We start from the raw sequence: 25,660 nt of genomic DNA, 5'->3' as shown, positions 1-25,660 counted from the left end.
TGTAATAAAAACATGTTTATTTTACAAGTAACAATGTTGCGGGTATACAATCCTATATAAACAGATGTTTTGCTTTTCTCGTTATATTAATACACATCTATACACGACTGCGTACAAGACATACTCGTTCACGGTTCCATTCATACGCTTTTACACGTACAAAATGATCCATTCAACGTGTCGTTTGTCTTTTTTTTCTTTAAACCGATATTGTTTTTTGCATTGATTTCAATTAAAAACGAACAGTTTGTCTGGTTTTTATCTGAACGAATTCTGTAACAAAATCTAGATGTATGAACGACCCATAACAACTTTCGTTTAATATACTAAAAACAGGAAGGAAAAACAAAGAAAAATAGAGTAAGTCTTCTTTTTTACTATTGCCTCGAAACTGGTGTTACAGATACACATAATTATCTATTCTCGTAGAAAATTCTTTTATGCGATTGCGTTTTATTACAAAATCTACTTGGTCGTGTTAATAATATGACCGTCTCAAAGTTACCAACTGCCATCGACCTCAAAATGCGAATACCTTTAATACGATTCGTGATTCATTAATATATCTAACTGAAATAAAATTATTTTCTGTATAGTATAATTACAGAGAAACGGTAGTATTGTATCAATTGCATCTGCAATTTGTAAAACATACCTAACTAGACTAGACCACACTTTCTGCCAGAAACAGATCAAGCGAACCTTCATCGAATGTTTCTATTGCGTTAGACGTAAAAAAAAAAGAGAGAATTTACAACATATGTCAGGATAAATACTGATACTATTTATGTCTCTGGATAAGAAGGTGCTTGTCTGTATTTTAGCAGGGGTGTCGGTCTCTCGAACAAGGTTCAGATCCCATCTGTATCGAACCTCGAAATCTGGCAAAACACAGAATTAATTATTCAATTTTGACATACCATGCTCCGCTTCGACCAATAATTACGCTGACTTCTTGTCAGCGAAGCACGGTATATCGATCATCATAATCAAATAAAAGAATTCAAACATTGCCAGATTTCGATGATCGTTTGATATACATTCGGGTGAGCTTTGGATCTTGTTGCTGCATTCATTTATGTACTTTTACGTACGCGCAGCTTTTATGATTGTTCCATTGGAACACAAAGGATTCCAAATATCGACAAGTTGTATAAAAATCACATGTAAAACTGCACGAAATGATACAGACTCACGTAACTGGCTTTAGGGTAAAGGACAATTTAGGCCTCGAGTTGTTCTTCCCAAGGATTTTCTTTTGTTCCTCTTTAACACGTTTCTCATGTTCTTTTCTCATTCTCTGCCTCTCCTCTTCCATCAAACGTTGCTGTTCGACCATGGCCAATCTTTCCTCAGCCTAACGAAAAGAAAAGTTTGTTCATCTCGCCCAATATTGTTCGTATACGATTCCGTTGGTCGACCTACCAGTTTCTTCTGAGCTTCTTCTATTTTTCTGTTGTTTTCCTCCATGATCCTCTCTAGTTCCTCTCGCTTCTTCCGCTCTTCCTCCTACAACGACAATGGGATCTATTTACACGAAGCAATGATGATGTCGCTCACCAGTTTGTTGTTACACTGTTCATGTCCAAAATCATAGTGCCGCTATTGTCAACAGCCTAGTGTGTTATACATCCTAAGAACCTTCTCTCACGTGGGAAAGATTCATGTCGGGAATTAACGTGATAATTTTCAAGGTCGAGTTTGAATGAATTAAAAGGATGGCTTGTTCAGCAAAAGCAACAGAGGACGCATGTAAACCCATTATTCCTTCTCGTTTGGATCAAACGAGCTCCTCTCTTTGTTTTCCAGCGAATGCTGTTTTATAGTCTGATTCCCCAGATGGAAATACGACGACTTAGGATGCCACTTGAAAGTGAAAAAACGTGAATTATGATTCTGAATCAGTCCACTGTGCATGCAAAAAAAAAAAAAAAAAAAAATTATAAAAAAATAAAATAAAAGGTAATTGGACGGAAAACTATAACTCTTCTTTTACAAACGCGAAACACGTCAAGTGACTCTGTTAAGTGCAGGATAAACTCTAAATGCAAAAGGTGTAAATACTTGACTGAAATTAAGAAAGTAAAACAAATATGTATCTACATGGTACTCTAATTCTTTTCGCAAAACAAGAAGGATCTATAATTATTATTCACGTAATTTCGATTTATTAATTCGCTTTAACAGATAAACATAAAACAAAAAAAAAAAAGGAAAATATTTACGAACGAGTGGTGCCATCCGCCCCGACCTGTCGACGAAATGCGTTGTGTCCCAGGTATAAATATTTAGCAAATCTAAAATAATCCCTAGTATTGTCTTTTTCCGATACACAGTGTTTGAAACAAAGAATGATGATAATAATAATATTGGTATAAAATGAATTATGAATATATAAATTGGATAATACCTGAATGAAGCTCACGCCAGCACGTAGGGGATGCCTTCTTCATCGACAATCACTCAGCAGTGAGTAAAAAACCGGCATCTTCTGTTGGTAGTCAGTAAGGAAGGTGACCTATATATTGCTAGGTCGTGCTTTGTTGCTATGGGATTCTAATTCTGCCCTTTAAGGTCTACACGTCACCCTTTCTAATTAATTTTCGCCCAAACTTGTTGTTCACATATTCAGTGCAAACTCAATGTGCAAAGCAATAAGGATAAAAGTATGGTCAACTTTGTAATTAGGGTCGCTGTCCATTTGACTGGAACGTGCTAATTTCCCGAGGGTGATAATAAGTAATTGTGCTTATACACAAAAGACACTTGTAGAAGATAGTTCCTACTCGTACTTGAAGAAAAACGAAACATGTACATATAAAAAAAAAAAAAAAGAAAGAAAATTTCAAAGGTACGTATCCAAATATTTAATTTGAGACATAGCCAAATAACAGGACCCCTTTTCTTGTAACTCATTTTAATGTTGTTACATCAAATTGAATAAAGCTGTTATTAGAGCTGAGAATATGAAGTTACGGGACAAAATAAATGTTTATTATTATTAAAACTATTAATCCTATTATACCTCTTCAAAAACATCATCATCTTGTAAAATTAACTTTATTCAACTACTCATTTGCCTGGTAATATTTTGTAATCGTTAAAAGAATGAAAAATAAAATATTTATACTTGAAAAAATAGCATCTTCCACTATTAACGCTACTAGTGCACGATTAAAATTAAAATTAAGAAAATTGTGCGAACCTTTAAACCTAAAATTTAACAAGAATTCACGTAAAAAAATTCGATAACTCTATAAATCTATCGTTTCACTGACAGCAGAAAACTGTTCAGGGAAAAATATCATTTTCCTATAGTTTAATAGAAAAATAACTTTATTTCAAATTAGCGATTGTTTTTTTTTTTCTTCTTAGCAAGTTACAAAGTTTGGGATCACTAACTTTAATTATTCAGATGCTTGTTTCTCTACTCTTTAAAGACTGAACGATACGATTATGTGGACATTCACATACGCGGATATAAACTAGACTGATAAATAATTAGGTCTGCTGGATTGACAGGTACACCGATTGCAAAAAATTGCAAACAAGAACCCAGCTGGTGCGTTCGAACGCAATTTTTTTCAATCGTGAAATACGACTGGCAATCGTAAAATATCGTGTGATGAAAGGTATTAATGTTGTACAAATATATAAGTATATACATGGTATAAATACAATATTCTGTTCATAAATAATCGATACATGCGCCTATGATAGCAAAATTTGTCTCACAAAAGAAATTATTCATTCCCAACAACGCGACCTCAGTGGATGTTGGGAAGTCGAAGCACTGTGGCTTTTCAGTAACATTTTTGTTATAGTTATCAACCACAATGCTTCAAGCCCAAACGCTGTGATCGCGAAATACGCGCTTATACATAACACTACAATCACACATGTTAGTTGTCATAATATGTATGTCCAACTAATAATACTTAAATAAGTTCTGGAATGTCCAATTAGAATTTTCTAAATTTTTCATGTGTGTACACACAAACATACAATGTCCTAGACTTTGTTCATAATTTTTAAAAACACTTGAATTAAGGTGTACCTTACCAGTCAAGCTACTAAATTAATTACAAAATGTAATTTTTTCTGTACTATATTCAATTCATATTATATAACTTTACTTCCACCAAAATAGATTGCTTATTTACATATAAAAATAATGCAAGAATAGAGCACCAGACTTCTGTCCTATTGATCATAACAGCGCTTGGGCTAACACTGGCCTATGTTTCTCTGGATTGGTCTTACCTCTCTTCGTTTCTCCTCCTCACGAAGCTTTGCTTGTCTCCATTCCATTTCCTCCATCATTTGACGCTCCATAGCCCTTTTAGCTTCTTCTACCCTCCTTTGTACTTCAGCTTCTATCTCTTCCTTACGTTTTTCTAACTCTTCCTCCACCCTCTTCTGTACAAGCTCTTCAATTCGTTTGGCAGCCTCTTCTTCAACCATTTTTTGCTCCACTTCACGTTGCCTTCTGTAATCATATAAATGTTTTGTTGTTCTAATGCTACAGGAGTAGCAAACAGGATTTATCTGAACGGTTTATGAACACAATCGTGTAAAATATTGATTTGTTATAAGTACAAATGAATTATTTAAGAGTCTTTAGGTCAATTATAATAGAATGAAACCACCACCATGAAATAGTTATACAATCTTACCCAACTGCACTCGTGGTGAAGATTTTGTTCGATAATTCTTTCTTTTTCCTGACAACATAATTACAAAAAAAAACGTATACCAATGTAACCAAAGCATGTGAAATAATAAATTACATTACTCAATTAAGTAAGTCAATATTCATAAATTTCTTTATTTTAATACAAAACATATCGTAAGCTATAAGAGGGAAAGAATACACTAACTAAATATACCAGGTGCTTTAATCTAATCCTTTATTTAAATCACAGAAAATGCAACACAAAAGTATTTCTGATATAAATGTTTAACAAATGTCAATGAATCCCAAACAGATAAGTGTTTTATTAATTACCTTTGTCGTTCCATTTCTGCCAATCTCTCTACTTCATCCATTTTACGATCCCTGTCTCTATAAGAACGTTTTTTATGACTGACAATGTGTACATCATCTGAAACATCTGATCCCGAACTAGAAGACGCAGAGTGCGATCGCTTCCTATAGAAACAGAAACAGTTAGGTTGTATCTAATTGAGAATAGTGGTTTATTAATAGAAAATACGGCGTACTAAGATAGATATAACGATGCAAGTCGTGACTTCTAAACACACATAATATGTATACTAAAGCATAAAAAAAACGCTCCCCTATTGAGCGCATGGCAAAATGGCGGAAAACTCAGCTGAACGAAATAATTCTAATATACACATTCGACAGCAAAATAGCATGAATTACCTTGACTTTGAACTACGCTCTTTTGGTTTATCAGAGTACTTGTTATTCGAGTGTTTTTCTCGTGACTTTGAGCGTTTTCTCGAATGCTTACTCTTATGACGCCGCCTACTAGGAGATTTTGTCCTAGATCTCGAACGGCCCATTTTAATGAGTTCTACCGTTATTTTAAATGAATCACACGCGAAATGGAGACAATATTACGAATGTAAGAAGTGACTTTGCATAAATATGACTGAACACTAACCGAACACTGAGATACAATAGTAAACTGAACGCTTCAACGCGTATACTGCAGCACTGACTTATACCGCAGCTGCGACGGCCATTTTTTAGTTAGTATTCAAGATGGCGTGCGTGTTCGAAGTGCTTTTGTTTGTGAGGAACAATTCTTACAGAAAACTGCAGGAAAATTACAGGTATCTTTTATAAAAAATCTTCTATTCTGTTAATAAAAATGCTCTTTCCACTGTTACAAACGTTTACTTATCAGTCGTTTAACTTAGCGAAGTATTTTGCTCACTAAAGTTTCACTTTCAAATCTTACGGTAAAATTGCTTCATTTCGTATTCGGCCAATCAGAAAACAATATCAGGAGCGTACAATACTTTTTATGTTTCAATCATTATTACATTTACTATCGAGTAAAATGTTTAAAATTTACTTTTTCATATGTTTCAGAAACGAATAATCTTTGCAAAGAGGAGCAAAGGAACATGCATTAACCATAACCTCAATTGGAATGAAAAGTTGAAGGGTACGCAGTATCGAAGAAGGAACGAAATGAAAAATAAGGATGTGGTACGAGTATAGAATAAACGAGCCTGGAAAGTGGTTGCGTCGCGTGTGTTCCGAAAAACCGCGGTCGTCTGTGGCAGTGGCACCCTTTCACAGCTGTATAGGCGTCGCGCGCATCTCATTCGACTCGTTCCGCGACAGCAGAAATCAAGATGGCGCTCCTCTGTTTGCGGATAGTTCTGCGACGGATATAAATACGTGAAAAAAACAGTGCGAGAAACGGTTACGGGCAATTGAGTAGGTCGTGGCGATCGGTATACGCTAATCGTAGAGTGTTGGTCGGCTGGTAACGCGTCGCGATAACTGTAAAGCACGATAGCCGGTTAAGCCGCTGCGGTATTTCGAACGTCGGCGAAGGTGCTGTCGGTGCCCACCTGAGGAATGCCAGATTATCCTCGCTACGGCAACTCGCTCGGCAGGGGGATGCTAATCGCGTGAGGGATCGCGTGCAAGTTGATCGAAAGTGTTCTCGTTGGTGATCCCCCGCCAAGGTGTACGGTCGTTTTCTTCCGTGACGTATGTGTGTCGCGGAGGGTTGCGAGACAGGTCGGTCGCGAGTGTCGTCGTCGTCGTCGTCGTCGTCGCCGTCGTCGCTGTCGTCGTGGTCGGGTCCGTGTTCGTGTTCGTGCTTGGTGTGCCGCGAGTGGCGTTTTTCGCGGCTTCGATGCGCTCTCGTCCTCCCCTGGATTTCTGGACAGGCGAGATCAGCTGCTGCTGGAACAACTAGTCCGGCGGCTCCGGGAGACGATACCCTTCGACAGGAGCGGTGGGGCAAGGAGGTGCCGGAAGCAGCCGCGAGTCCGGAAGCATAACGAAGAAGATGGCCTTCAACGAGGTAAGTTTCATTACTGTACCGCTATATCTGCTATCTGCTATCCCGTTCGGACGTTCGATCCCGTGGGCTGACCTCGCGACCCCCAAACGCCAATTCTAACCTAACCTCCGTTCCTGCGCACAGCTGGCATGTTATCAACTCTCCCTCCTCTCTCCCCTCCTCTTGCATCTCTTCATTCTCATCCTTTCTTTCTCTGTCTCTCCTACAAACGCGTATTTCTCTCCTCTCCTTCCACTCGAGGCGCATCGTGCTCTTTTATCGTTGCCCGTACCATCGAACGAGACACGAGACGCCTCGAAATGGAGCAATCCAGTTATCCTTCGTATGACACTTACGTTGCCATTGAACGGGCCTGCATTTTTTACGCGACACAACTCTGACGTGTACGCTTTATCTTTACCGATAATTTACTATCGCGTTCGCACCGCGACATTTCCGTAATCGGTGCACACATCGATCCGTTCTCGTTCGACGCTGTTCTTGCGTGCCTTTAAGAATAACCTATACTCCGGTTTATTTGCGTTCGCTGCAGCACGCTTTACGCGCGTTCCACCAGCCTTACATCCGTGATTCGAAATCATTTTTCCAAGAACTCGAACCGTAGCGAAAAATCATTGTGTTTATCCTCGCAATGAATGATGTTTACAATCGTCGCAAGGTGCTTTTAGTTTGTGCCGATACATCGCGTACATAGGAACGATCGTTCTCGCGTTTCGTTCAGGGAAACAGTGACACGTGTTCCCTCACGGGGGATTACGCTTACAGCACGATTTTGTAAACAATTACGTCAAGGCGAAGCGGGGCAACCGAGGTAAGGATTCGTGTGTACGTGTGCACCGTGACTATCGCTGATTGCCCGGTTCTGTAACGTTTCCTCGTAACGATATTGCGTAACCATATCCCATAAAGACACACGAGATATCGCGTTTCCACGCTACGGACGAGAAGGAAAATGAAAAAATCGTTTCAATGTACCCCATTCAGGTGTGTAAGACGATACACCAGAAATGGAGCGCATTTCTAATACCGCCTTGAACGTACACGATTTCGCTGGTTAGAAGGAAAAAACCTCGGTGTTGTAACCGGTATTAAATATATGGTAAATAAGGCGGTATCTAATCGGTAACTCCGACGAATAGTTTAAGGCTGAAGATTATCTTTCGCGAACTTATCGTCGTCGATGACGCACGTTGCTCGCTCGTTGCAACCGCGCACTCTGCCTTACCCTTTCGTCGCAATCGTCTATTTTATTTCTGCCGACTGTTTATTCACCGAAATAAAAAGATCGCTGGCCGGTAATTAATACACCGCGATCAGATTTCCATCGATGTGCAGTCGTATCGCGTGACACGATTCATGATTTTTACGCTGCAGTTGTAATACACGGTGTCCCGCGATATAAGGGAACTGAATTTGAGATTAAACGTCGGGTTTAAGAAAGCGATAGTTTTTCTCGCGCCCGAGTTAACTCGCGAGACCTGCAGTTTTGCCAAATATACTCGTTAGACCCGAAAAAAGTTACCACCGTCGTAAATTTTGACTAAAAGCTTATTTTTTTGGTCCTTTTCAAATTTTATTTTGTTGCCCGAGATAACTCGGTTAAGCGAAGTAGGTGCAATTACAGTCTTTTTAGCATAAAACATTTTTTTCAGTATTTTAAGGAAATAGAGAATTAAAAAAATTGGTGAAAAATCTTTTTAATTGGTGCGTGAAGGGATTAAAAGGGGACAGTTAAAAGCCTAATCGTTGTTATTCAGTCGCGGCTCTTCGAAACGAACAAGTACGGAGACGAGCATTTGTATACTTTGCCTGTGGCACCGAAGTACGCTACTACGGCGTTGCGTGTGTACGCTTACGTATACGGGCGCAGGCTTACCACACGTAGATCATTCATTCGTTCGACGCGCGTCCTTTAAACGAGAAATTAATGAAAGGACACGACGATGTTTGCCATTAATCTTCATACGCTACGATAGCTATTGTTTGTTACAATTCTGAAACATTATCTCGCGATTCCCGGTTTATCGCGTTGAGTGACGCGAGGGTCACTGGTGAGTGATATCGGTAAAAGCACTCGAGTTAAATAAATGGTAATAACGTAAGATGACTAATGCATCGTTGTAGCGGGTTAATCGTTACGCTACTTTTCTTTTATCGTTCCGGCTCGTTTAAACGCGGAAGATTCGTGGTCGTCTGATTAAAAATTGAAAGCAAGCCAGGTTGCACCTGTGATCCAGGGAACGAAGGGACGTCAAGCGAAGTGTTAACGTCCGTACACAAAAAAAAAAAGAGGAAGGAGTAAAAGCGAGGTAGCCCTTTACGAACAAAGCCACCTGCTACCCGGGGTCATATCGATCGAGATGGAATATGTACGAGTAGCCAGGGCGGGATTCCATCGTCCTTCTCCCTTCTATTTCACCCACTCGTTCATCCACCATCGTACGGCTTCTTTCTCCCCGGTATCGAGTCTTCGGGTTCTTTACGTTTCCGCGTTAACGCGTACATCGTTCGGCGAAGAGGTCCCCTAATCTTCGAATCCTTGGCTATCGAGTTGCCAAAACCAGTGTTATATCCTCTTCTTTATTTCCATTTGAACTTACGGTGAAATTAGGCTCGTTGAATGTCGCTCCATTCAACAGTAGTTTCCTCTATGAAACACTTCCCACGGAAAAGCAATTAATACTTATGGGAAAACAGCCGTGTGTTTACAGGGAAATCTCATTGCCTAGCTAGCTATTAGGGAAACGAGAAACCCGTTGCTCGCGATACGATAGCGCCACATGCGTATACGAACGCATCGCTATCAGCCTTGTTATTCTTATCGTAGACCGGAAAGGCTAGCTCTCGCCTCGAATAACGTATACGGTTATCATCGCTTTGTTTCCCGTTGATTTCATCAACGCGAAAACATTCGGATCCGTACCTGGCTCCATATTGATGTACCGTTAATACGTGGGCGATCGGACGATAAACTTTCGATGATCGCACTTTTCTCCGTTGCTTTGTGATCGATCGCGTGGGTGGAAATCAGGTTACATTAAGCATCATCGCGCATGGATCGCGAATCTGTCTTGATATTATTCGAGAGGCGATATGGCGTACGATTTTCGTATCGGAGCATTCACTCTTCGAGGACGACTCGGTAGAGAAAGGATTTACGAACGGATCCGTGGGTGTCAAGGGTAAGAAAGGCCACACGAACGATTTGTCAGCCGCGGTTATAGGAAAAGTTGCGTTCATCGCTTGAACACTTGTGAAATTCATTTCTATAATAGAGATATCAGTCTGATAGTCGTTGGTAGGTATCGTTTAGGTTGCACAATAGACATTGTTTGATCGTGGCCTCGATGCGGAATGGCTGCTTATCTGTTTCTCGCCGCAGCGCGTTAAGTAGCCGCGGACAAACGCGTGTTAGATGCACCGACGTTCGAACCGAAACCGTGGGCGAACACAGCATAGACAACATAGAGGAATTGAACTATGGAAATCGACAAAGGCGGGTACATCCGTGATTAAAGCCGACGCTTGTCCGTGGACAATGCGGCATTGTGCTCTGTTTCCAGGTGTAATCTTTGCTTCCGGGTAAATTAAAATCCGTCCCTGCAGAGAACAAACGTATTTTTTTTTTCTTTTTTTTTCCTTGCTTCGATACATTCAAACGATCAGAGAAACAAGGAGGAAAAAGATTCGAACGATCGTCGAGGAAAAATATTATCGGAGTCGTGAGAATTGAAATTTATCGAGGTCCGTTCGCGGTACCTCTGGCGAATCAAAATCATTGATCATAAAGGTACCGAGGGAAGGATACGATGAGGTAGCGGGTTTACAAGTCTTGCTCTTCGTACTTGGCCGTTGTCCATTTTATTTTCGATAAAATATGCGTCGCTGGGAAGAAAGGAGTAACGTAGCTCGTGGCGCGGGAATACGCGTTGGGAAAGGCCGTTAAAAATTGGCACCGCTGCCAAACCGAAAGCAGTCGTAATCGCTGAATAATGGCGATTCCATTATTCTGGCTGGAACGATAAAACATCGGACGGGCCTGGTCTTTGCCGTGGAAATATTTATACGCTTGATACAGGGTAGAAATCCCGGTGCTTGTCTTTCGAATAATTTACAAACGAGGAATAATGTAAGCGGACCGACCGGGTTGTTCTAACAACAAGTGTTACCATAATTCCCAGTCCGCGTGGGTAATCTCGCCGCTAGAAACATACAACGGTGCTTTAATTATCCGTATTCTGGCCGCGTAGCTCGCAGACGACGGAAGCTTTGTTCCAACGTCCCTGAAAGGTATCGTCGATTTCGCGGCGGTTAGAAGTCGCTGGCACCCTGAACACCGTTTCGTCGACCCTTTCCTCCCCTAGGTATCGTATTTTCCGTGGAAAGTTTCGCGGATTGGAACAAGGCGCGCGGGAATTTATCGCGACGCTGCATTCGCTGGGTTTCGTTCGACCGTAAACGTCGGCAGCGTGTTACCCCCTCGTAAACCGGGTAATAGCTTCGTGCTCGTCCACCCTTTCGTACACGTATCGCGTCGGCGTACGTGTCCTCAACCTCTGGTCTTCGAGCTTGTACAGGTGTATTTACATGCGTGCACCCCTCGGCTCGCACCGGTGCACCCATGTACGTACCTGGCTTACGAGCTCGCCTCTTCTTCAGCTCGCACGTGTTCCTCAGCACCGCATAGGTGATAACACGTCGGCTCCGTGTGCTTAACGGAAGCTCGTATACACCACGTTTCAAAAGCGAAACTTTCCCAGAAGATTCTAATTAAGTATTACGGGACGGTCTCGCGATGATTCTCCTCGGACTGAAATCCAACCTTAACTCGCGTACTTTGGTAATTGTTGAGCTTCTTCGAGACTCCGGAACTCCGCTGCACGCTTGCAACCCACTTTTGTCGCAAACAGGAAATAACTACGAGCTCTGTTCGTTGCTGGGAATATTTTTCTTTGTATTTGTTGGTTATGAAAAGTATTCAAATCGGTCAGTATTTTATTACCAAAATGGTCAGTATAAAAATACTAAACGGTTAGGTTAGGTTAGTACCTGAATAGTGTCAGTATGGAAGGATACTGACCAAAGGATTTAAATACTGACAAAACGGGATTAAAATGCTGACCAGTAAAATACAAGCCGTTACGAAATCAGTTTCTTAACCCTTTCGCTGCCACAGTGGTCCCATGGGACCGGCACTTGTTTTCTCATTTGGGCTATGTGACCGACAGCCACCATAAATTTTTTTTTAAATCATTTATTTTGTGACAAATGCTCTCGAATAAAAATTAATGAGTTATGCAAATATGTATATAACCTTATAAATTAAAAAGTGCGCTACCCAATAATAACAAATGTTTATTTAATATATTATAAAATATCGAATCTTCTTTTTTAGCCAAAAACAAAGATGCTTTTAGTAACTTAAATATTCTCACAAATTATTTTATGAATCAGTACAGTTCGTGTTTATTAAAAATTATATTTCTCGATGGAATGTATTAAAACATATATTTCGCAGTTCTTTGCCATCATAAAATTTATAATATGAAATTTGTATTGTGGCCCACTGGTACAAGTTCAAAAATTCGTGTGAAAGCGAAAGGGTTAATATTTTGGACAACTATTGATACAGTTTTGGAAGATCCATCATTCGTGTTTTGAACTGGTAGGCTTCATTTATCATTGTATACGAAAATAGGAAGTTTCGGTGCAGCGACTGTTGATGAAACTTTATCGAGACTTTGGATTAATTAGGTACTGATGACTGGAAGACGAAGGAAGGAGATGAGCGATCGGTTGGAACGGTTTTTCTTCAGAATTCTGACGAAGTCAGGGTAAATGATGATTAAGTAAATTGTTTGAACGATGTATAGTGGCGTAGGTAAATAGGATTCTGCTAGTTCACGGCGCTTTCTCAGGAAGGCAGCCGTGACAGGTCAGGAGAACGTGTTTCTCAGTTTCACAGGCAGGAAACGTTACTCCTGGTGTCACGGGGATCCAGTTTTCCTGTCTCCGACAAACAGGTTCTCCTTTTTACGAGTCAGATACTCGAGTTGATCTTGCCTCGTGGCTCCAGTCCACGTGATTCGAGAAAAATTCATTGAAAAAACACCGTGGCGGCTACCGTTTCATTTGCTCGTTCATCCGTGAAAAACGATCCAACAAATACAATTTACCAAATTTCACAGAAACACGATCAACCTGTCGGCGAATTAAAAATCGAATTTCTCTTTTGATCGAAGGAAAACCAAACACCCCGACATTTCCATCCATTTCTTTCCTCGGCTTATCAATTTTCTTATCTATTTCGAAATTACCGGTCCCGATAACGGGACAGTTATGCAATCGACAAGCAAAGGAGACACGTTGAGTGTCGGGGTGCAAGAAAAAAGCCTGTTGCACAACTGGTTTTCGTTCATGGTGAAAGGAAATTCCGATTCCGCGGTGATGCGTTGCGTGTGCCCGTCTACGAAGAATCCAGATGGAACTCTTCGTCTAATCCGGAAAAAACTCGGCTCTATTTGCAGCGGGGCCTTCGGATGTCTCGGACAGGTATCCGTGCTGACTCGATTCGAGGTAAATGTAACGAAAACAGTTGCTTCAGATGCGTTTCACGTACGGTTGGCCCTTGGAGAGCTAGGTAAATGGACTCGAAAAATATAGACGGCTTCAAAATTCAAGACTCATTGTCAGATTTTTCCGAGCGTGCAAATTAGGGATGTGCGGCCCGACTAATGTGTCGGGTCGGTTCGGAAAACATCGGACGGGGGCCCGATACATGCGTGCAATCGGGTAGCCCGGGTCCGGTCGGGTACAGTCGGGTAGATACGGATGAGCTCCCAAATTATCTTATTATTAAATTCCAAAATTCCATATATTAATAAGTATGAGAGTTGGGCCGCTGTCCACGGAAGCTAGTCCGAATCAGCCCGACTGTACCCGAAATAGTCGGGCTACCCGCCCTCGCCCGCCCGATTTTTTCCGAACTCCCCCTCGCCCGTAATATCGGGTACCCGCACATCCCTAGTACAAATCGATTAAAAGTTAACAAAACTGCTCTCGATCTACGGATTGCTACATCCTTGATCTCCGTCCTGTAATTTCCAGCTGTCTCGAAAGTCGCGTTTGCTTTATAGTTGGAACTTCTTGGTTTCGAGATATATCCCTCTTGCCGCGAAACTCGAAAGTAGTTGTAACGTCGGTAAAGAAAGCACGATCGAAGAAAAGTGTTCGAGAGGCGTGTGCTGGAAACGTACTTAGGAGAGTAGGAGCCGACAAAAGTTTGCGACGCAAAGCGGGGGTGCGAGGAAAGAGAAATAGAAGTTACAGTATCGACGTAAGTTTTCACGATGTTTATTTTGACTTCGCGATTTATCGTTGCACGAGTTGCGTGCTTTCTTCTCTCCTTCCGATCGATATCCCTTGAACGGAATCCAAGAACGTATGTATACGTTCCCCGAAACCAGTAGACATCGAGTGCGTACCAATTCTTAGTAGGATAAATCAAAAGAGAAGATATTCTATATCTTCTCGCTCCGTTTCGTTCATCGAAATATTCCGTATCGATTTATTATCTGTGTCTGTGCACTTGATTCCACTTGTTCCTCCTAAAACAGCGTCGCTTCGAGGTGTCGGCTTGACCCGTCTTTCCTGAATACGAGCAAAGAGAAGAGAGGTATTGACCCGAATTTCAGCCGAAATACTTGGCGCTTCTCGCTGTTCTACAGGATCGATATCTATTGTGCGAAGACACACAGGACACATCGATCGAATCCCTCGATAAACCTGACTTTGAGCGAGGAACAAAGGATAACGCGATCCGATCGAAGAACCCTCGAAAGTAAAATACAATTCCGTGGAAGGATTCATTGAAAGGCAATTACACTCGAAAGAAGTGGAGCTCCGCTCGATAAACGCACGATCCTTCGATATTAACTGAATATCTCTAGAGGGGAGGATATGGACACAGGATTTGAATGTTGCAAAAGTTGGCCGCGCAATCTGCCGAATTTCAGACATCGGCACCGACCAATTCCCATCCCGGTACTTAGTCGGGGGCTACGAAGGCGGTCGGAATTGTGTACCAGGGACTAGGAATCGCGAGGGTCGTGAGAAAGACGCGGACAAAGGAAATGAGGTATTCCGAGCCAGGGGGGTTGCGTTCTCGCCACCAGACGGGAGAGAAGAAGGGTTAGGAAGGAATAAGGAAGGAAGGAAGGAAGGAACTAACCCGATGCCGGGCCAAGAACTCGCTGGATGCAGCCTCTGGGATAATGGAATTCCTTCCTTGCTTCTCTCGCCCATTTCTGAAACGTCGTGAAAGGTCCTGCTCTCGTCGAGGATCTCGAGAATAAGACGACGGAGACTCGGGGGCATCTTTCGATCAGACGTCGATTCTCTGCCAGCCATCAGAATACGTCCATAATTTATCGAGACGCTTCGAATTGTGCCTTATGAAACATTTATCTTGACTCTCGTTAATTCCATCTTACTGTCCCTTCGCAGCGTGCTCGAGAACGCTCAATTTCCATCGTGTTTGTTCCAAGGAATTTCACCGCGAAATCGCGTCCCGACGGATATTTCGCTCTTCTGCAACATCAGCGACGTGATTCCTTGTTTCAATGCTAATTCCAGAGCGAAACAAGCTGACAGTCTCTGTTACCAGTTGCTCTCTGTATGCGTTTCGCACGATTCCCGTCAAAGGTGCACCACCTAGCTTTGCATGCGTATGACGGATTTTCAATGATGCTTGATTGCCGCGGATCTCGATGGATGCATCACGCTGGCCAGAATTATTGCTAATTAAGGCGTAGCCGCGGCATGCCTTTCGAACATCGTCGAGCGTTTCTAAAGGATCATTTGCGATGGTATTCGTTGTGTCGAATTCAATCGCTAGGAAATCGATCGAATATTCTATCAGCGGGGATGGGATCAAGTTCGATATGCACTCGTGAATCCGAGTCAATTTCCGAACAAAGCTACTGTTTCATGGGATTTAAATACCTACTACTACAATCCTATTTCTATTTGTTAGGCCGTCCGCATACGGAGTTATGCAAAAGAAACTTATTAATGATGGAAGTTACAAATCGGTTGTTTTTGAGTCAGTTATAATGTAGTCCCGCAGGCGACGCTACTGATTAGTAATCAGTTAGTAATGTGTCACTAATCCCTTCCGATTAACTCGGCTTCCCAATCACTTAGCGACTACGGTTTCCAGTTTCTTGACATCCGCGCAGTATTTTTATTACATAAAATATTTATATTTCTTGTAACATGTTTAAGTAAAATATTTCTTGGAATATATTTATATGAAATATTCCTCGCGATGAAGAGCGAAACTAGTGTCTCGAAAGCTAAATTTCTCGACTTTTTTTTTGCGTTTTTCGTAAAGAAACATGTCTAGAATATTCTATAATTTTTTCAGACTTTTTGAATACTAATAAATAGGGAAAATATGGCAAAAACCGTGTTTTCGGTTTTACCCTGTAACTACCCTTCCGGTTAAGATAAAGGGTTGAAACTTGGTGCATAACGGTATTTTTTTATAAGCTATTCAATGGTGCATTGTTGAATAAAATCGGCTCAATGGCACTTTTGATCATCTTAATCTGCTATACCCTATGTGGGAGAAGTGGAAAAGCGGCCTAATATTCTCTTTTCTGTTTCCTTTTTCACCACCATATTTTCTTCGTCACTACTTGACATAATTTTACTTCCTCGCATGGCAGATCACACTAAACAACTTTTGTTACTATTGAGTACCTGCGTGTGTGGAATCGACTCTCTAACCAGTAAGTAATTAGTTTGTGATTTCAATCATCAACTAATTACGTTTCTTCTTAGTAGCTTCGTGTGCGGATGGGCTTAGACTCGATGCCAGCGGAAACCATGAACTTTTTGTTTGGTAAAATATAATCTACGAGTAATTTCTCATAAAGAAAGTCAATTAACCGCTGTCTGGTTTTCAAATCTTTTGTGGTGTTCTTGAAAGAAGATTGTCTCATTAGGAAGCAAGAAGAAACCAGGTACTCCCCCTGGCTCTTTTGATTTTCTTTTACCGGATTCTCGTCCCTTGCTTTTCTTCGCAAACTTTGTCATCTTTATTTTATTCACCTCGTTTGATACCCCTTTGATACTCTTACTTTGCAGTTCAACCTTTCCCTTTTTTTCCATCCTGCCATCTCTCTGATTCTCCTTTTTTTTTTTCCTTCCTTCGCATTGCTTTCAGATCCCCTGTCGCGGCTGAACGCGTCAAAGCCAAAGTCATCGATTCTTAATTATCCTTATCGATTCCACGGATCGAACGTTTATCCATTTGCCGTATTCGTGCCACGTAATTAAGTCGCGCCGTTAGAAACTCGCCACAGGTTTTTATCGTGTTTTCCTTTACGGTTTTCCGAGCCATCGACCGGATTATCATAATCGCGATACTTGCAGCTTCGAACTCCCTAGACGCTAAGTCTAGAAATATTTTCTTCTGCATGCTCGAACGAGCGCCGAGAGATAGTACCTTCGAGCCATCGACGGGTATTAACCCCTTCGTTGTAAACGACGTACATATACGTCCTCGAAAGTCGACTATTGATCGGGGGAAATGTGCCTGTTAAATTAGACGTAACGAGATACGAATTATTTTACTATCTAACGTCTAATATTCGCTGCTCGTTTCGAAATATCTACCCTTAACGGGTTCAGATTCAACGAGCTTTTAAAATCGTAATTATTCAAGCTCTACCTTCCGCTTGTATACACGCTACCGGAAGTCAGAACGAAAGGGTACACTTTCTTTTTTTTTTTTTTATTCGACACAGTAAAATGTTTCGCGTTCACGTCGACGGTTTCAAAGACGAATTCGCGCGTAGGCGCCCTAAAACATTTTGTTCCGCGTTGCTTTCCAACGCGTTCCACTTTCCTGGGCATTCTTCAGAGGAATCCGAATGTTGTAACAGCACGATTAACCGAACGAAATTTGTCTCTCCTTGGAATCGGTCGAAGTGAAAACAGGGAAGAGTTTATGAATATCTAGAATGGCGTTTCATCTCGTAGCAGGTGTAGGATTCTCGATCTCCTCTCGGGTAATATATAGCTTGTCGTCCCGATCGAAGGGTATTCGAACAATTTAATAAATTCGTAATGCTGAAATGATTCCTGGATATTCCTTTTCCGCATAGCGATCGAGGTATCCATAATTCGTACGGTTCGAAAGTAGCGGGGACGCGCGTTAAATATTCCTGTTATTCCGAGACGTTGCCACTAAAGCAGGTGTCTATAGAGGTGCTACTATAAGGAAATCTTACAAGAGGATGGATACCGTTGCTTTCATGCCCCGGGAACTGTTTTATAGCTACCGTGACGTTGCCATTTTATAGCTTCATCGGTTTCCCGAGAAACGATGAGAAAAAAAATCCATTATGCTTTTAGGAAAAGCTTTTCACCGCCGCCACTTGTGAATCGACCAGAGGTTTCTATCTGTTATCGCGCGAACAGATCGATCGAACCTGACGTTCGGTCGAATGCAAATGGTCCGTGTCGGGGAAAATATCGGATACAGCTTCTTTTTCAAAATGGCTTACATTCGAGAGCTTCGAACAATATTGACGAATCGAGCCTGAAAACTGTCAAGTTTACAAAACGCATTTTGATACTTCGTTGAAACACGTTTCGAGCTGAAAATCCTGGGAGGGCATGGAATAACACGTTCGGAAGATAACGATATACGCGCATGTCGAATGATATGCATGAAATTCGTAGTTTGTTTGGACTGCGATTTGTTTCGGGATTATTAAATGCAACAATAAGCTCGGAGGATTCGAATTCATTCTGGAATCGAAATTAAATCGCGTTGCTACCGGGAAAATATCCGCGTACGTTCATACATATTCGAACGTTACGCTAATTGTGCGCACAGTTTTCTATAACAGTGGTTAATGCCCGAAGGTAATCGAGGTCAGAGCTAATCGATCAGCTTTTAAACGTTATCACGTGATCGATTTATCTGCCGTTAGATAGTGGAAGCATAATAAGTAAAAGAAAGAAAGAGGGAAAGGGAGCAATTGATCTTGCCTTATCACGCAGCCACCACGATTCTAACCGCAGCAATAAGTCACGTTAATGCGCTTCAATTGGTTTTCAACTGTATTCTGTCAAGCAGCGTCCCTCCCCTCATCTTCGACGATATTAAGACCTCGCCGGTGCGCTTGTACTTACGTAAGTTGCTCGTACACGTGCATTACGGTAAAGCCCGTTTCGTGAATTGGATTATGCGACGAAGACATAACCGTACTCCTGACGCGTTCGGAATTCTAAATCCGATGGTGCATCGATCAAGGATGCATTAACCCTTTCGTTAGAAAGGACCTATATATACGTTTGTGGCGGACTGTCGTGCCGTTTTGGGAAAAGGTTTTCTGGGGCTTCGTGTTTTCGAGGACTATATATTGTAGGAGAGGGGAAAAAAGGCGTTTCATCTCGGGATCATCTGTCAGACTCGTCCAGTGGGGCTGACAACAGACAATTCCTGTCCCAGACAGATCTGTGTTTAAAGGAGCCTTGTGGGGTTTAGAACCCGCTCTGCCGTTCCCAAGGTTTAAGTTAAAGGCTCGATTGCGCTATTAAAATCCACCTCCCAACCAAGTGGCGCCGGATAGGTCCAGCGGGTACGGAAGGCCCAACATTTGACTCATTGTCGGCGTGTAAGGAAGTTTGGTCTAGGACGCTTCACTTTAACAAACTAACCTGAGTGGGTTAGCAGTAACTACACCCACTAGGCGCTTCACGCCCATAGGAGGAGGGGCTGGCACATGACACCACTGGGGCTGACTGTAAGACCCCGAACGGCACCTTTGTCCTTGCCCCAGACACCTATCATAGCGCAATTCGGAACTCTTATATTATATTTGAACTGCATGCCGGGCGACCGCCAGCGAGAACACTGATCCCCGATCATCTCGCCGCCACCTAGCGGTCCCGGGCCCGAACCAAAGGTCTCCGGGGAGACGAAACCCTCTCCCCCTCCACTAAACGCCTATAATATCGTGTGCGACCGAATTCGAGGGCTGGCAATAAAAGTGACAATTGCCAGAATCTCGGTTCGGTCGGAGGGATAACTAGTCCTTGAAGGCAGAGGGGTTATTTCCCCCCCTTCGATTTTCCTGTGGACGACCGCTCGACTTGGACGGAAAAATGGTAGAAAGTACCGGACAGTCACCAAGAGCACAACGCACTCATCGCACCATCAGCGCCTTAGTAATAAATCTTATTATTTGTTATCGAGTGTCTACATCTTAAACGTTCACCTAAGATAGCCATTAAATGCAGGACGAGTAGTCTGGCGAAACAAGAATTGGGAAGCTAAAGACCCAGAGACCGAGTGCCGTGCGTCGCCGACCATCCGGCCTGGGTCGTAGTGTCAAGGAAATTGAGGATAGAGGAAAAAGTTTGCAAGTTCAGAGCCTATGTTCCGTGTGTCAATGCTGTGCCATCCCCAACGTCTTCCAGCACCCTGAAATATTTCACGGTCGTCGCATCGTCGCGTGATAAGGATCGGTTGAAATTTATAGAGAGATCGCCTGGGAGGAATAAAATATATTTCATTGGATCCGGTTTAAACTCCAAACGATGCGATGCGGTTTTTCTATCCTATCCCCCAGAGCGTCGAGACGTTCGAACGGTTCGCAGGATATACGAGGAAGGAAGGTCCTTGCCCCAGGACACACGACCAGCAGACGGTCGATGGCCAGGGGGTAACAACCGAAGGAATACGTACGGTCTCCATACTCGGGGGGTAGCTGTACTTACCCTCTTGCCTAGTCTGCGTCGACACAATCGTACTTTGTTTCGGATACGGAAATCCCTTCTATTTCTCGCTCGGGGGCATTAACCTGCTAATTAGCGGGGAAACATTGACGAGGGAAATACGGTCTCTTAAAACAAGCTGAAAGATGCATAGCTACCTTACCTCGTGCATCGTCGAAAATAGCCTAGTCTCTTGTCGAGTGATTGCTGCACGAAAATCGATACCGTTACATCGACGAAAATACTCGCGCCATCGTGTAAATTCGTGATGATCCCCGGCCAGAAGTGAGTTGGTTCCGCAGATTCGATTGGCTCCGAGGATCTAATAAAATCCATTTCGAAACGATACCTTCCAGGACGAATTAAGGATTAACGTTCAATCTCACGCTCAATTTCCTGCATCGCCGTTCCACCGATTGCCGTGCGAACGTTTCGTACGTGATATTGCAGCCGACGACACGCCGAAAAATGTAATTAACGATCGGGTAGTTTCGTCAAAATACACTACTGCTGGGGGGGAGGCGGGAGAGATTTCTAATTAAAGACTGCAAGATTCGGCCGATAAGCCTTGATACCTCGACGCTCGTCTCAATGAACCGGCGACTTTGAATGGCGAGATAAAGCGATAGGAGGGAATTAGAGGGTGAACGCCTTTAATTAAGACGATCCCTAATCAAATAGTTTCGGCGAAGGGTTCGATCAGAGCCAAGGACAAACATCAAACAGGGCCTCTCGAGCTTCCTTAGAAGCTAGACGCGATTCGTTTTATCGCGAATTCTTGCCGTGAGACTTTCCAACGTTAATTAATTAAAAGGTAAATGGAGTGGGGGTGGGATCGGATAAAAATTGCCACTCGATATCCAATAAAGACGTCCGTTTCTTCGGGACGTTATCGCAATCAAAGGGAACCGTAGCCTTGCAATTCTTGTTCAATTAAGTTTCCGTTCACGCTAACGTGTCCCTCAAAGGGGATATTAAATTTGTTCCAGGCGTTGATTCCCTTTCGCCAAGCACACCTCTTTTGTTTCGTTCCCTGCCATTCCGATAACGTCTTCTTATCTGTAACTGCAATTTATCCCACTCGATGGTAGTCTTTGGTGCCATTAACTTTCCTGATTTTCTGTAAAAAGTGTAAGGTTGGTTAAACAAAAGTACTAGTTATTGTCAGGATATCGTTTTTAATTTATTAAAATCAACCCGTTCAACTCTTCGCTTCTTAACGGTGTCTGTACTACTGTCCTTTTCCGTCGCTTTATCCGTCCCTTAAAAGGAAGATCCTACTCTTTTCGGAAAAACCTTGGTGTATTCGGCTTTCCGAGGCCCGGTCGTCATCGCCCTAGCGATTGGGTGAGGGCGATCAGGTCCTTGCAAATCATAAGGTCCTGTAGGAGAGGGAAGAAAAAGGCGTTTCGTTTCGGGATCGTCTGTCAGACTCGTCAGTGGGGCTGACAACAGACACCTATCATACCGCAATTCGGAACTCCTATGTTTTCTAACTGCGCGCCGGGCGACCGCTAGCGAGAACACTATCATCTTTGCCGCCACCTAGCGGACCCCGGCCCGAAACTCTCCCCCTCCATTAAACGCCTACAGGCCCCCTGATGTTTTACGACGGTACCCAATGTGACTCTGGGCAACGTCGCTATCTCTGTCGGCGATTGTCCCGTCACCATACACCACTCACAGGCTCTTGCAAAAGGGATATTGTGGATTGATTTTTTCGCTTGAAATCGTCGCTTTTCGCGTACGCCATCTCCATTAGCATCGAAGTGTTCAAATTAACTCAGCCATCTGTTTCTATCGCACCTGTAATACTATTCATAGAGTTCGATGAGGTATTTAAATACAGACGTACGAAAGACGGGATTTGTCGAGGTCGTTATCGAAACCACGGTCTCGGTTCCAAATATTCGTAATTAAAAGATAGAGAGGACGGTCGAAAATATCCGATAATCCAGTGTTATTCGAGTCTGGCCGGATCCCGAGGCTTCAACGTATAATCGTTTACTTTAAATCCGTTGAAACTCGAATTGATGAATATTTAGTAGGAGATGTCTCTGCTCGTTCCACGACGGCCATTCAAATCTTTAAATCTTCTTATCCAAACGGCTAAGAGCCGTAGCAATTTTTCTAAGAACACTTTAAAGACGACTTATTCGATCTTTCTCGTTCTTAAGGTGCTTTAACCTCGTTCTTTATCCGCTTCGTTTCACCGATAATCAGTTCAATCTTTTAGCAAAACGTATCCTCGTTTCACGATGATTACCGTGGAATAATTTACTTCGACTAACTTCATTCATAATTTTGCTGCTCGTTGAATAATTTATTTGTTGCGCCTATATTCTGATACTCGGAGGTAAAACCTTGCTGCACGATCGCGAAAGTCGAAGCTGTTACCCATTTTCATTGTTACACACGACGACGGTACCATGAATTTTAATCGTACAGGCGTACTGTTTGCGGCACGCATAAATAGCGGTCATATTTTTCCGGTCTGCTTGATTAAAAGTATTAATTGCGCGACAGATGCGGCCGAAAACCTGTAACGCAAACTAACAGGCGAGAACGCGGTGGAAAAATTTCCCTGTGTTGCAGGAAATCGTTCGGTAATATAATTCGTTTAGTCGTTACTCGCGTATTTCGGACTGTAATTTTCGCCTGTCTCGTTCTACCGTGCTAATTGGGGCTCGACTTTGTCCGATGACCAAGATAAACCACGGCTTCAGTTGTTTTCAATTAAAAAAACTCGACTTACCAATGACTGCATCGCTTGAAATAGAGAATGATACAAAAAAAAAAAAAAAAAAAAAAAACTGGAGGTATTAATTCCTTTTGCAACGATGGAGAAAAAAATGTGGAAAAGTTTTGAGAATCACTATTTCGAAGCGGATGGATGAATCAGTTTGGTGACGCGTCGTTTGGATACGTAGGAAGATACGGATATTTCATCACAGTCGATTTTTTTCCTTTTTGCACAATAATGTCAGCGACGATAGGTGATAAACGTGATCCATAGCCGTCACGACGTTATCCCGGTAACATCATTAAGCTTTATCATAGTCGAGCCATGGGTGCATGTGTTCAGCGTGATTCACGCGTGTGTTTCGCTAAACTCGATCTCCTATATGTCAGAGACTCAGGATATTTTTGTGTCGGCTCACGAGACGCCTGTTTCACAAGACGATACACGTCGACGCTCTCCTTTGTCGACCTGCAGAACATTACGAAACCCCGTAAGCCACTCGAGCTGAGCTCTGGTCGATTTTTCTCCTGACCGATTTCGTTATCCGAAGAACTGTACCCTCGAGACATACTTCTTTGAACGAACTACTTTTAGAGAAACGAAAGGGTTGAAAATAAGGTGGTTCTTTTTTAAAGGTTTGCTTTTTAATTGCGAGTGGTGAATCTTCGAGAGGTTAAAACTAGGGATGTTCGATTTACCGGAAAGAATCGATTCTGAATCGGAATGAGAGGATCGATTCCTTTAAAAAATCGAAACCATAGAATCGATTCTGCAAGAATCGGTTTGAAGAGAATTAACTTTTATTGTTTCCTTTTTTATTTTCATTTTTGTAAACAGACTATCCCATGCGATTCTTCTGTGCGACACCGATTATTATAAAGAATCGATCTTGTATTTTTTTATATTTCGTGCTCTTACACCAAAAGCAGGCGCTCTACATTGTTTATATTTTAATCGCTATTCTTATACTTTTTTAGGAGTTTTTATGGATCAGAAAAATCGTTTCTTCTAAAAATTCGAAACCAAAAAGTCGATATAAAAAGTGAGAATTAATTTCCTAGAGGGTAAAAAATCGATCTTTGATTCTTACATGAAAGAATCGATTCTGGGGAAAATCGAATACCAAAGAATCGATTCAAAAGATCGATTTTTTTACCGAAAGAATCGATTTTCTTAAGAATCGAGTCGGAATCGAACATCCCTATTAAGAACTCTTCCGAGGTAACTTGCGGCCACCTCTCTCGTGTTTTGACAGGCCTGGCAAGTCCGTGATCTTATAGATCACTATTTCGTGGATATAAAATGCCGTTTGTTAATGTTAACACTTTTATTAACTTTATATGTGCCACAAAGGAAGGCGTTGCGTATGCACCGTAACGCATGGAGACAAAACACAATAATGGCGTCTTCGGGCACCGGATTGGCTCCCGGCTAGGGAATCCAGGGTAGCCAACGGATAAAAAATAACAACGTACCAAAACTCGACCAAATCGAACGGCACATTATATTATCGAATAGAATCATGTTCTTTGATACTTAACGTACTCCTTCGACTAGTTTCCCTACTGCAACATTCTCAAAGACTTTATCGAGAAAATTTCCAGTCACGACAACTTCGAATCAAAGTTTCCGTTCTGGGAACTGAAACTGAATTCACCGACCTCTGCTCTGTTCCTTTTCGTTCGGTGGGAATCAAGAGTTTCCTTGCCTTTTTGAAACACGATTAGTTAGCGCGGAGTTGATAAATCTAAAAACCCGTTTGAAAGCGCTCAATTATATATACATATATCCTGATGTTTCCCAGCGTTGTTCCGCTTCTAATTACCAGATGACCTTTCCACGCGCTTCCTCGTTCACCTGGTTCCGGGAAACAAAGTTAAGAATCGCGTCGAAGGGTTTCTCGGCACAGTTGCTGTGTCGAAAGTGTACCGTAAGTCAAATAAGCCGGCAGGTTCACGCCAACGAGTCCCTGAACGAAAACGCACGGTAAACAATGGGCGATAAGAGCTTTTGAATAACCAAATGACTCACAGAAACATCGCTACCGTGCTGTTCACTTATCGAAATCCTTCCTTCGACAAACATTTACGTCTAACCGGTA

At 42.3% G+C, this 25,660-nt stretch overlaps 2 protein-coding genes across 4 annotated transcripts in view; one reads left to right on the top strand and one right to left on the bottom strand.

Annotated features, from left to right (window-relative positions):
- Arglu1 (Arginine and glutamate rich 1) lies at positions 1-5,727 on the bottom strand. 2 transcript variants are annotated; one of them, XM_034322138.2, is made up of 6 exons: positions 5,390-5,727; positions 5,009-5,152; positions 4,677-4,724; positions 4,264-4,489; positions 1,426-1,509; positions 1-1,357 (listed from the first exon to the last, which is right to left on the bottom strand). In XM_034322138.2, the coding sequence occupies exons 1-6, from the start codon at positions 5,530-5,532 to the stop codon at positions 1,193-1,195; spliced, it is 810 nt and encodes a 269-aa protein (XP_034178029.1). In that variant the 5' UTR covers positions 5,533-5,727; the 3' UTR covers positions 1-1,192. The 2 variants fall into 2 exon arrangements, with proteins under 2 accessions (XP_034178029.1, XP_034178030.1); XM_034322139.2 differs by lacking the exon at positions 4,677-4,724 and having other exon boundaries at positions 5,390-5,726.
- Positions 5,728-6,264: 537 nt separating this feature from the next.
- The window catches only part of GckIII (Germinal centre kinase III), a 96,416-nt gene continuing 77,020 nt past the window's right edge, over positions 6,265-25,660 (top strand). The window contains exon 1 of one of the 2 annotated variants that reach the window (XM_034322130.2): positions 6,265-7,019. Coding sequence is in view for 1 of the 2 variants with exons in the window: in XM_034322132.2 (XP_034178023.1) it covers positions 7,005-7,019 (15 nt within the window). In the remaining variant the exon portion in view is untranslated. The remainder of the gene's footprint in view (positions 7,020-25,660) is intronic. The other variant, XM_034322132.2, reaches the window with a different exon arrangement.

The sequence above is a fragment of the Osmia lignaria genome, chromosome 4 (assembly GCF_051020975.1).
Source record: "Osmia lignaria lignaria isolate PbOS001 chromosome 4, iyOsmLign1, whole genome shotgun sequence".
Classification (NCBI taxonomy): Eukaryota; Metazoa; Arthropoda; class Insecta; order Hymenoptera; family Megachilidae; genus Osmia; species Osmia lignaria.
The sequence above is the reverse complement of the archived record's forward strand: the minus strand, read 5'-3'. Positions and strand labels throughout refer to the sequence as shown.

Coding starts and splice junctions, on each gene's coding strand:
- Arglu1 (XM_034322138.2), bottom strand. CDS start 5,532: ATGGGCCGTTCGAGATCTAGGACAAAATCTCCTAGTAGGCGGCGTCAT. Junction 5,153..5,389: donor GAGCGTAGTTCAAAGTCAAG/GTAATTCATGCT, acceptor CTGTTTCTATAG/GAAGCGATCGCACTCTGCGT. Junction 1,510..4,263: donor AGGAGGAGAAACGAAGAGAG/GTAAGACCAATC, acceptor TTGTCGTTGTAG/GAGGAAGAGCGGAAGAAGCG.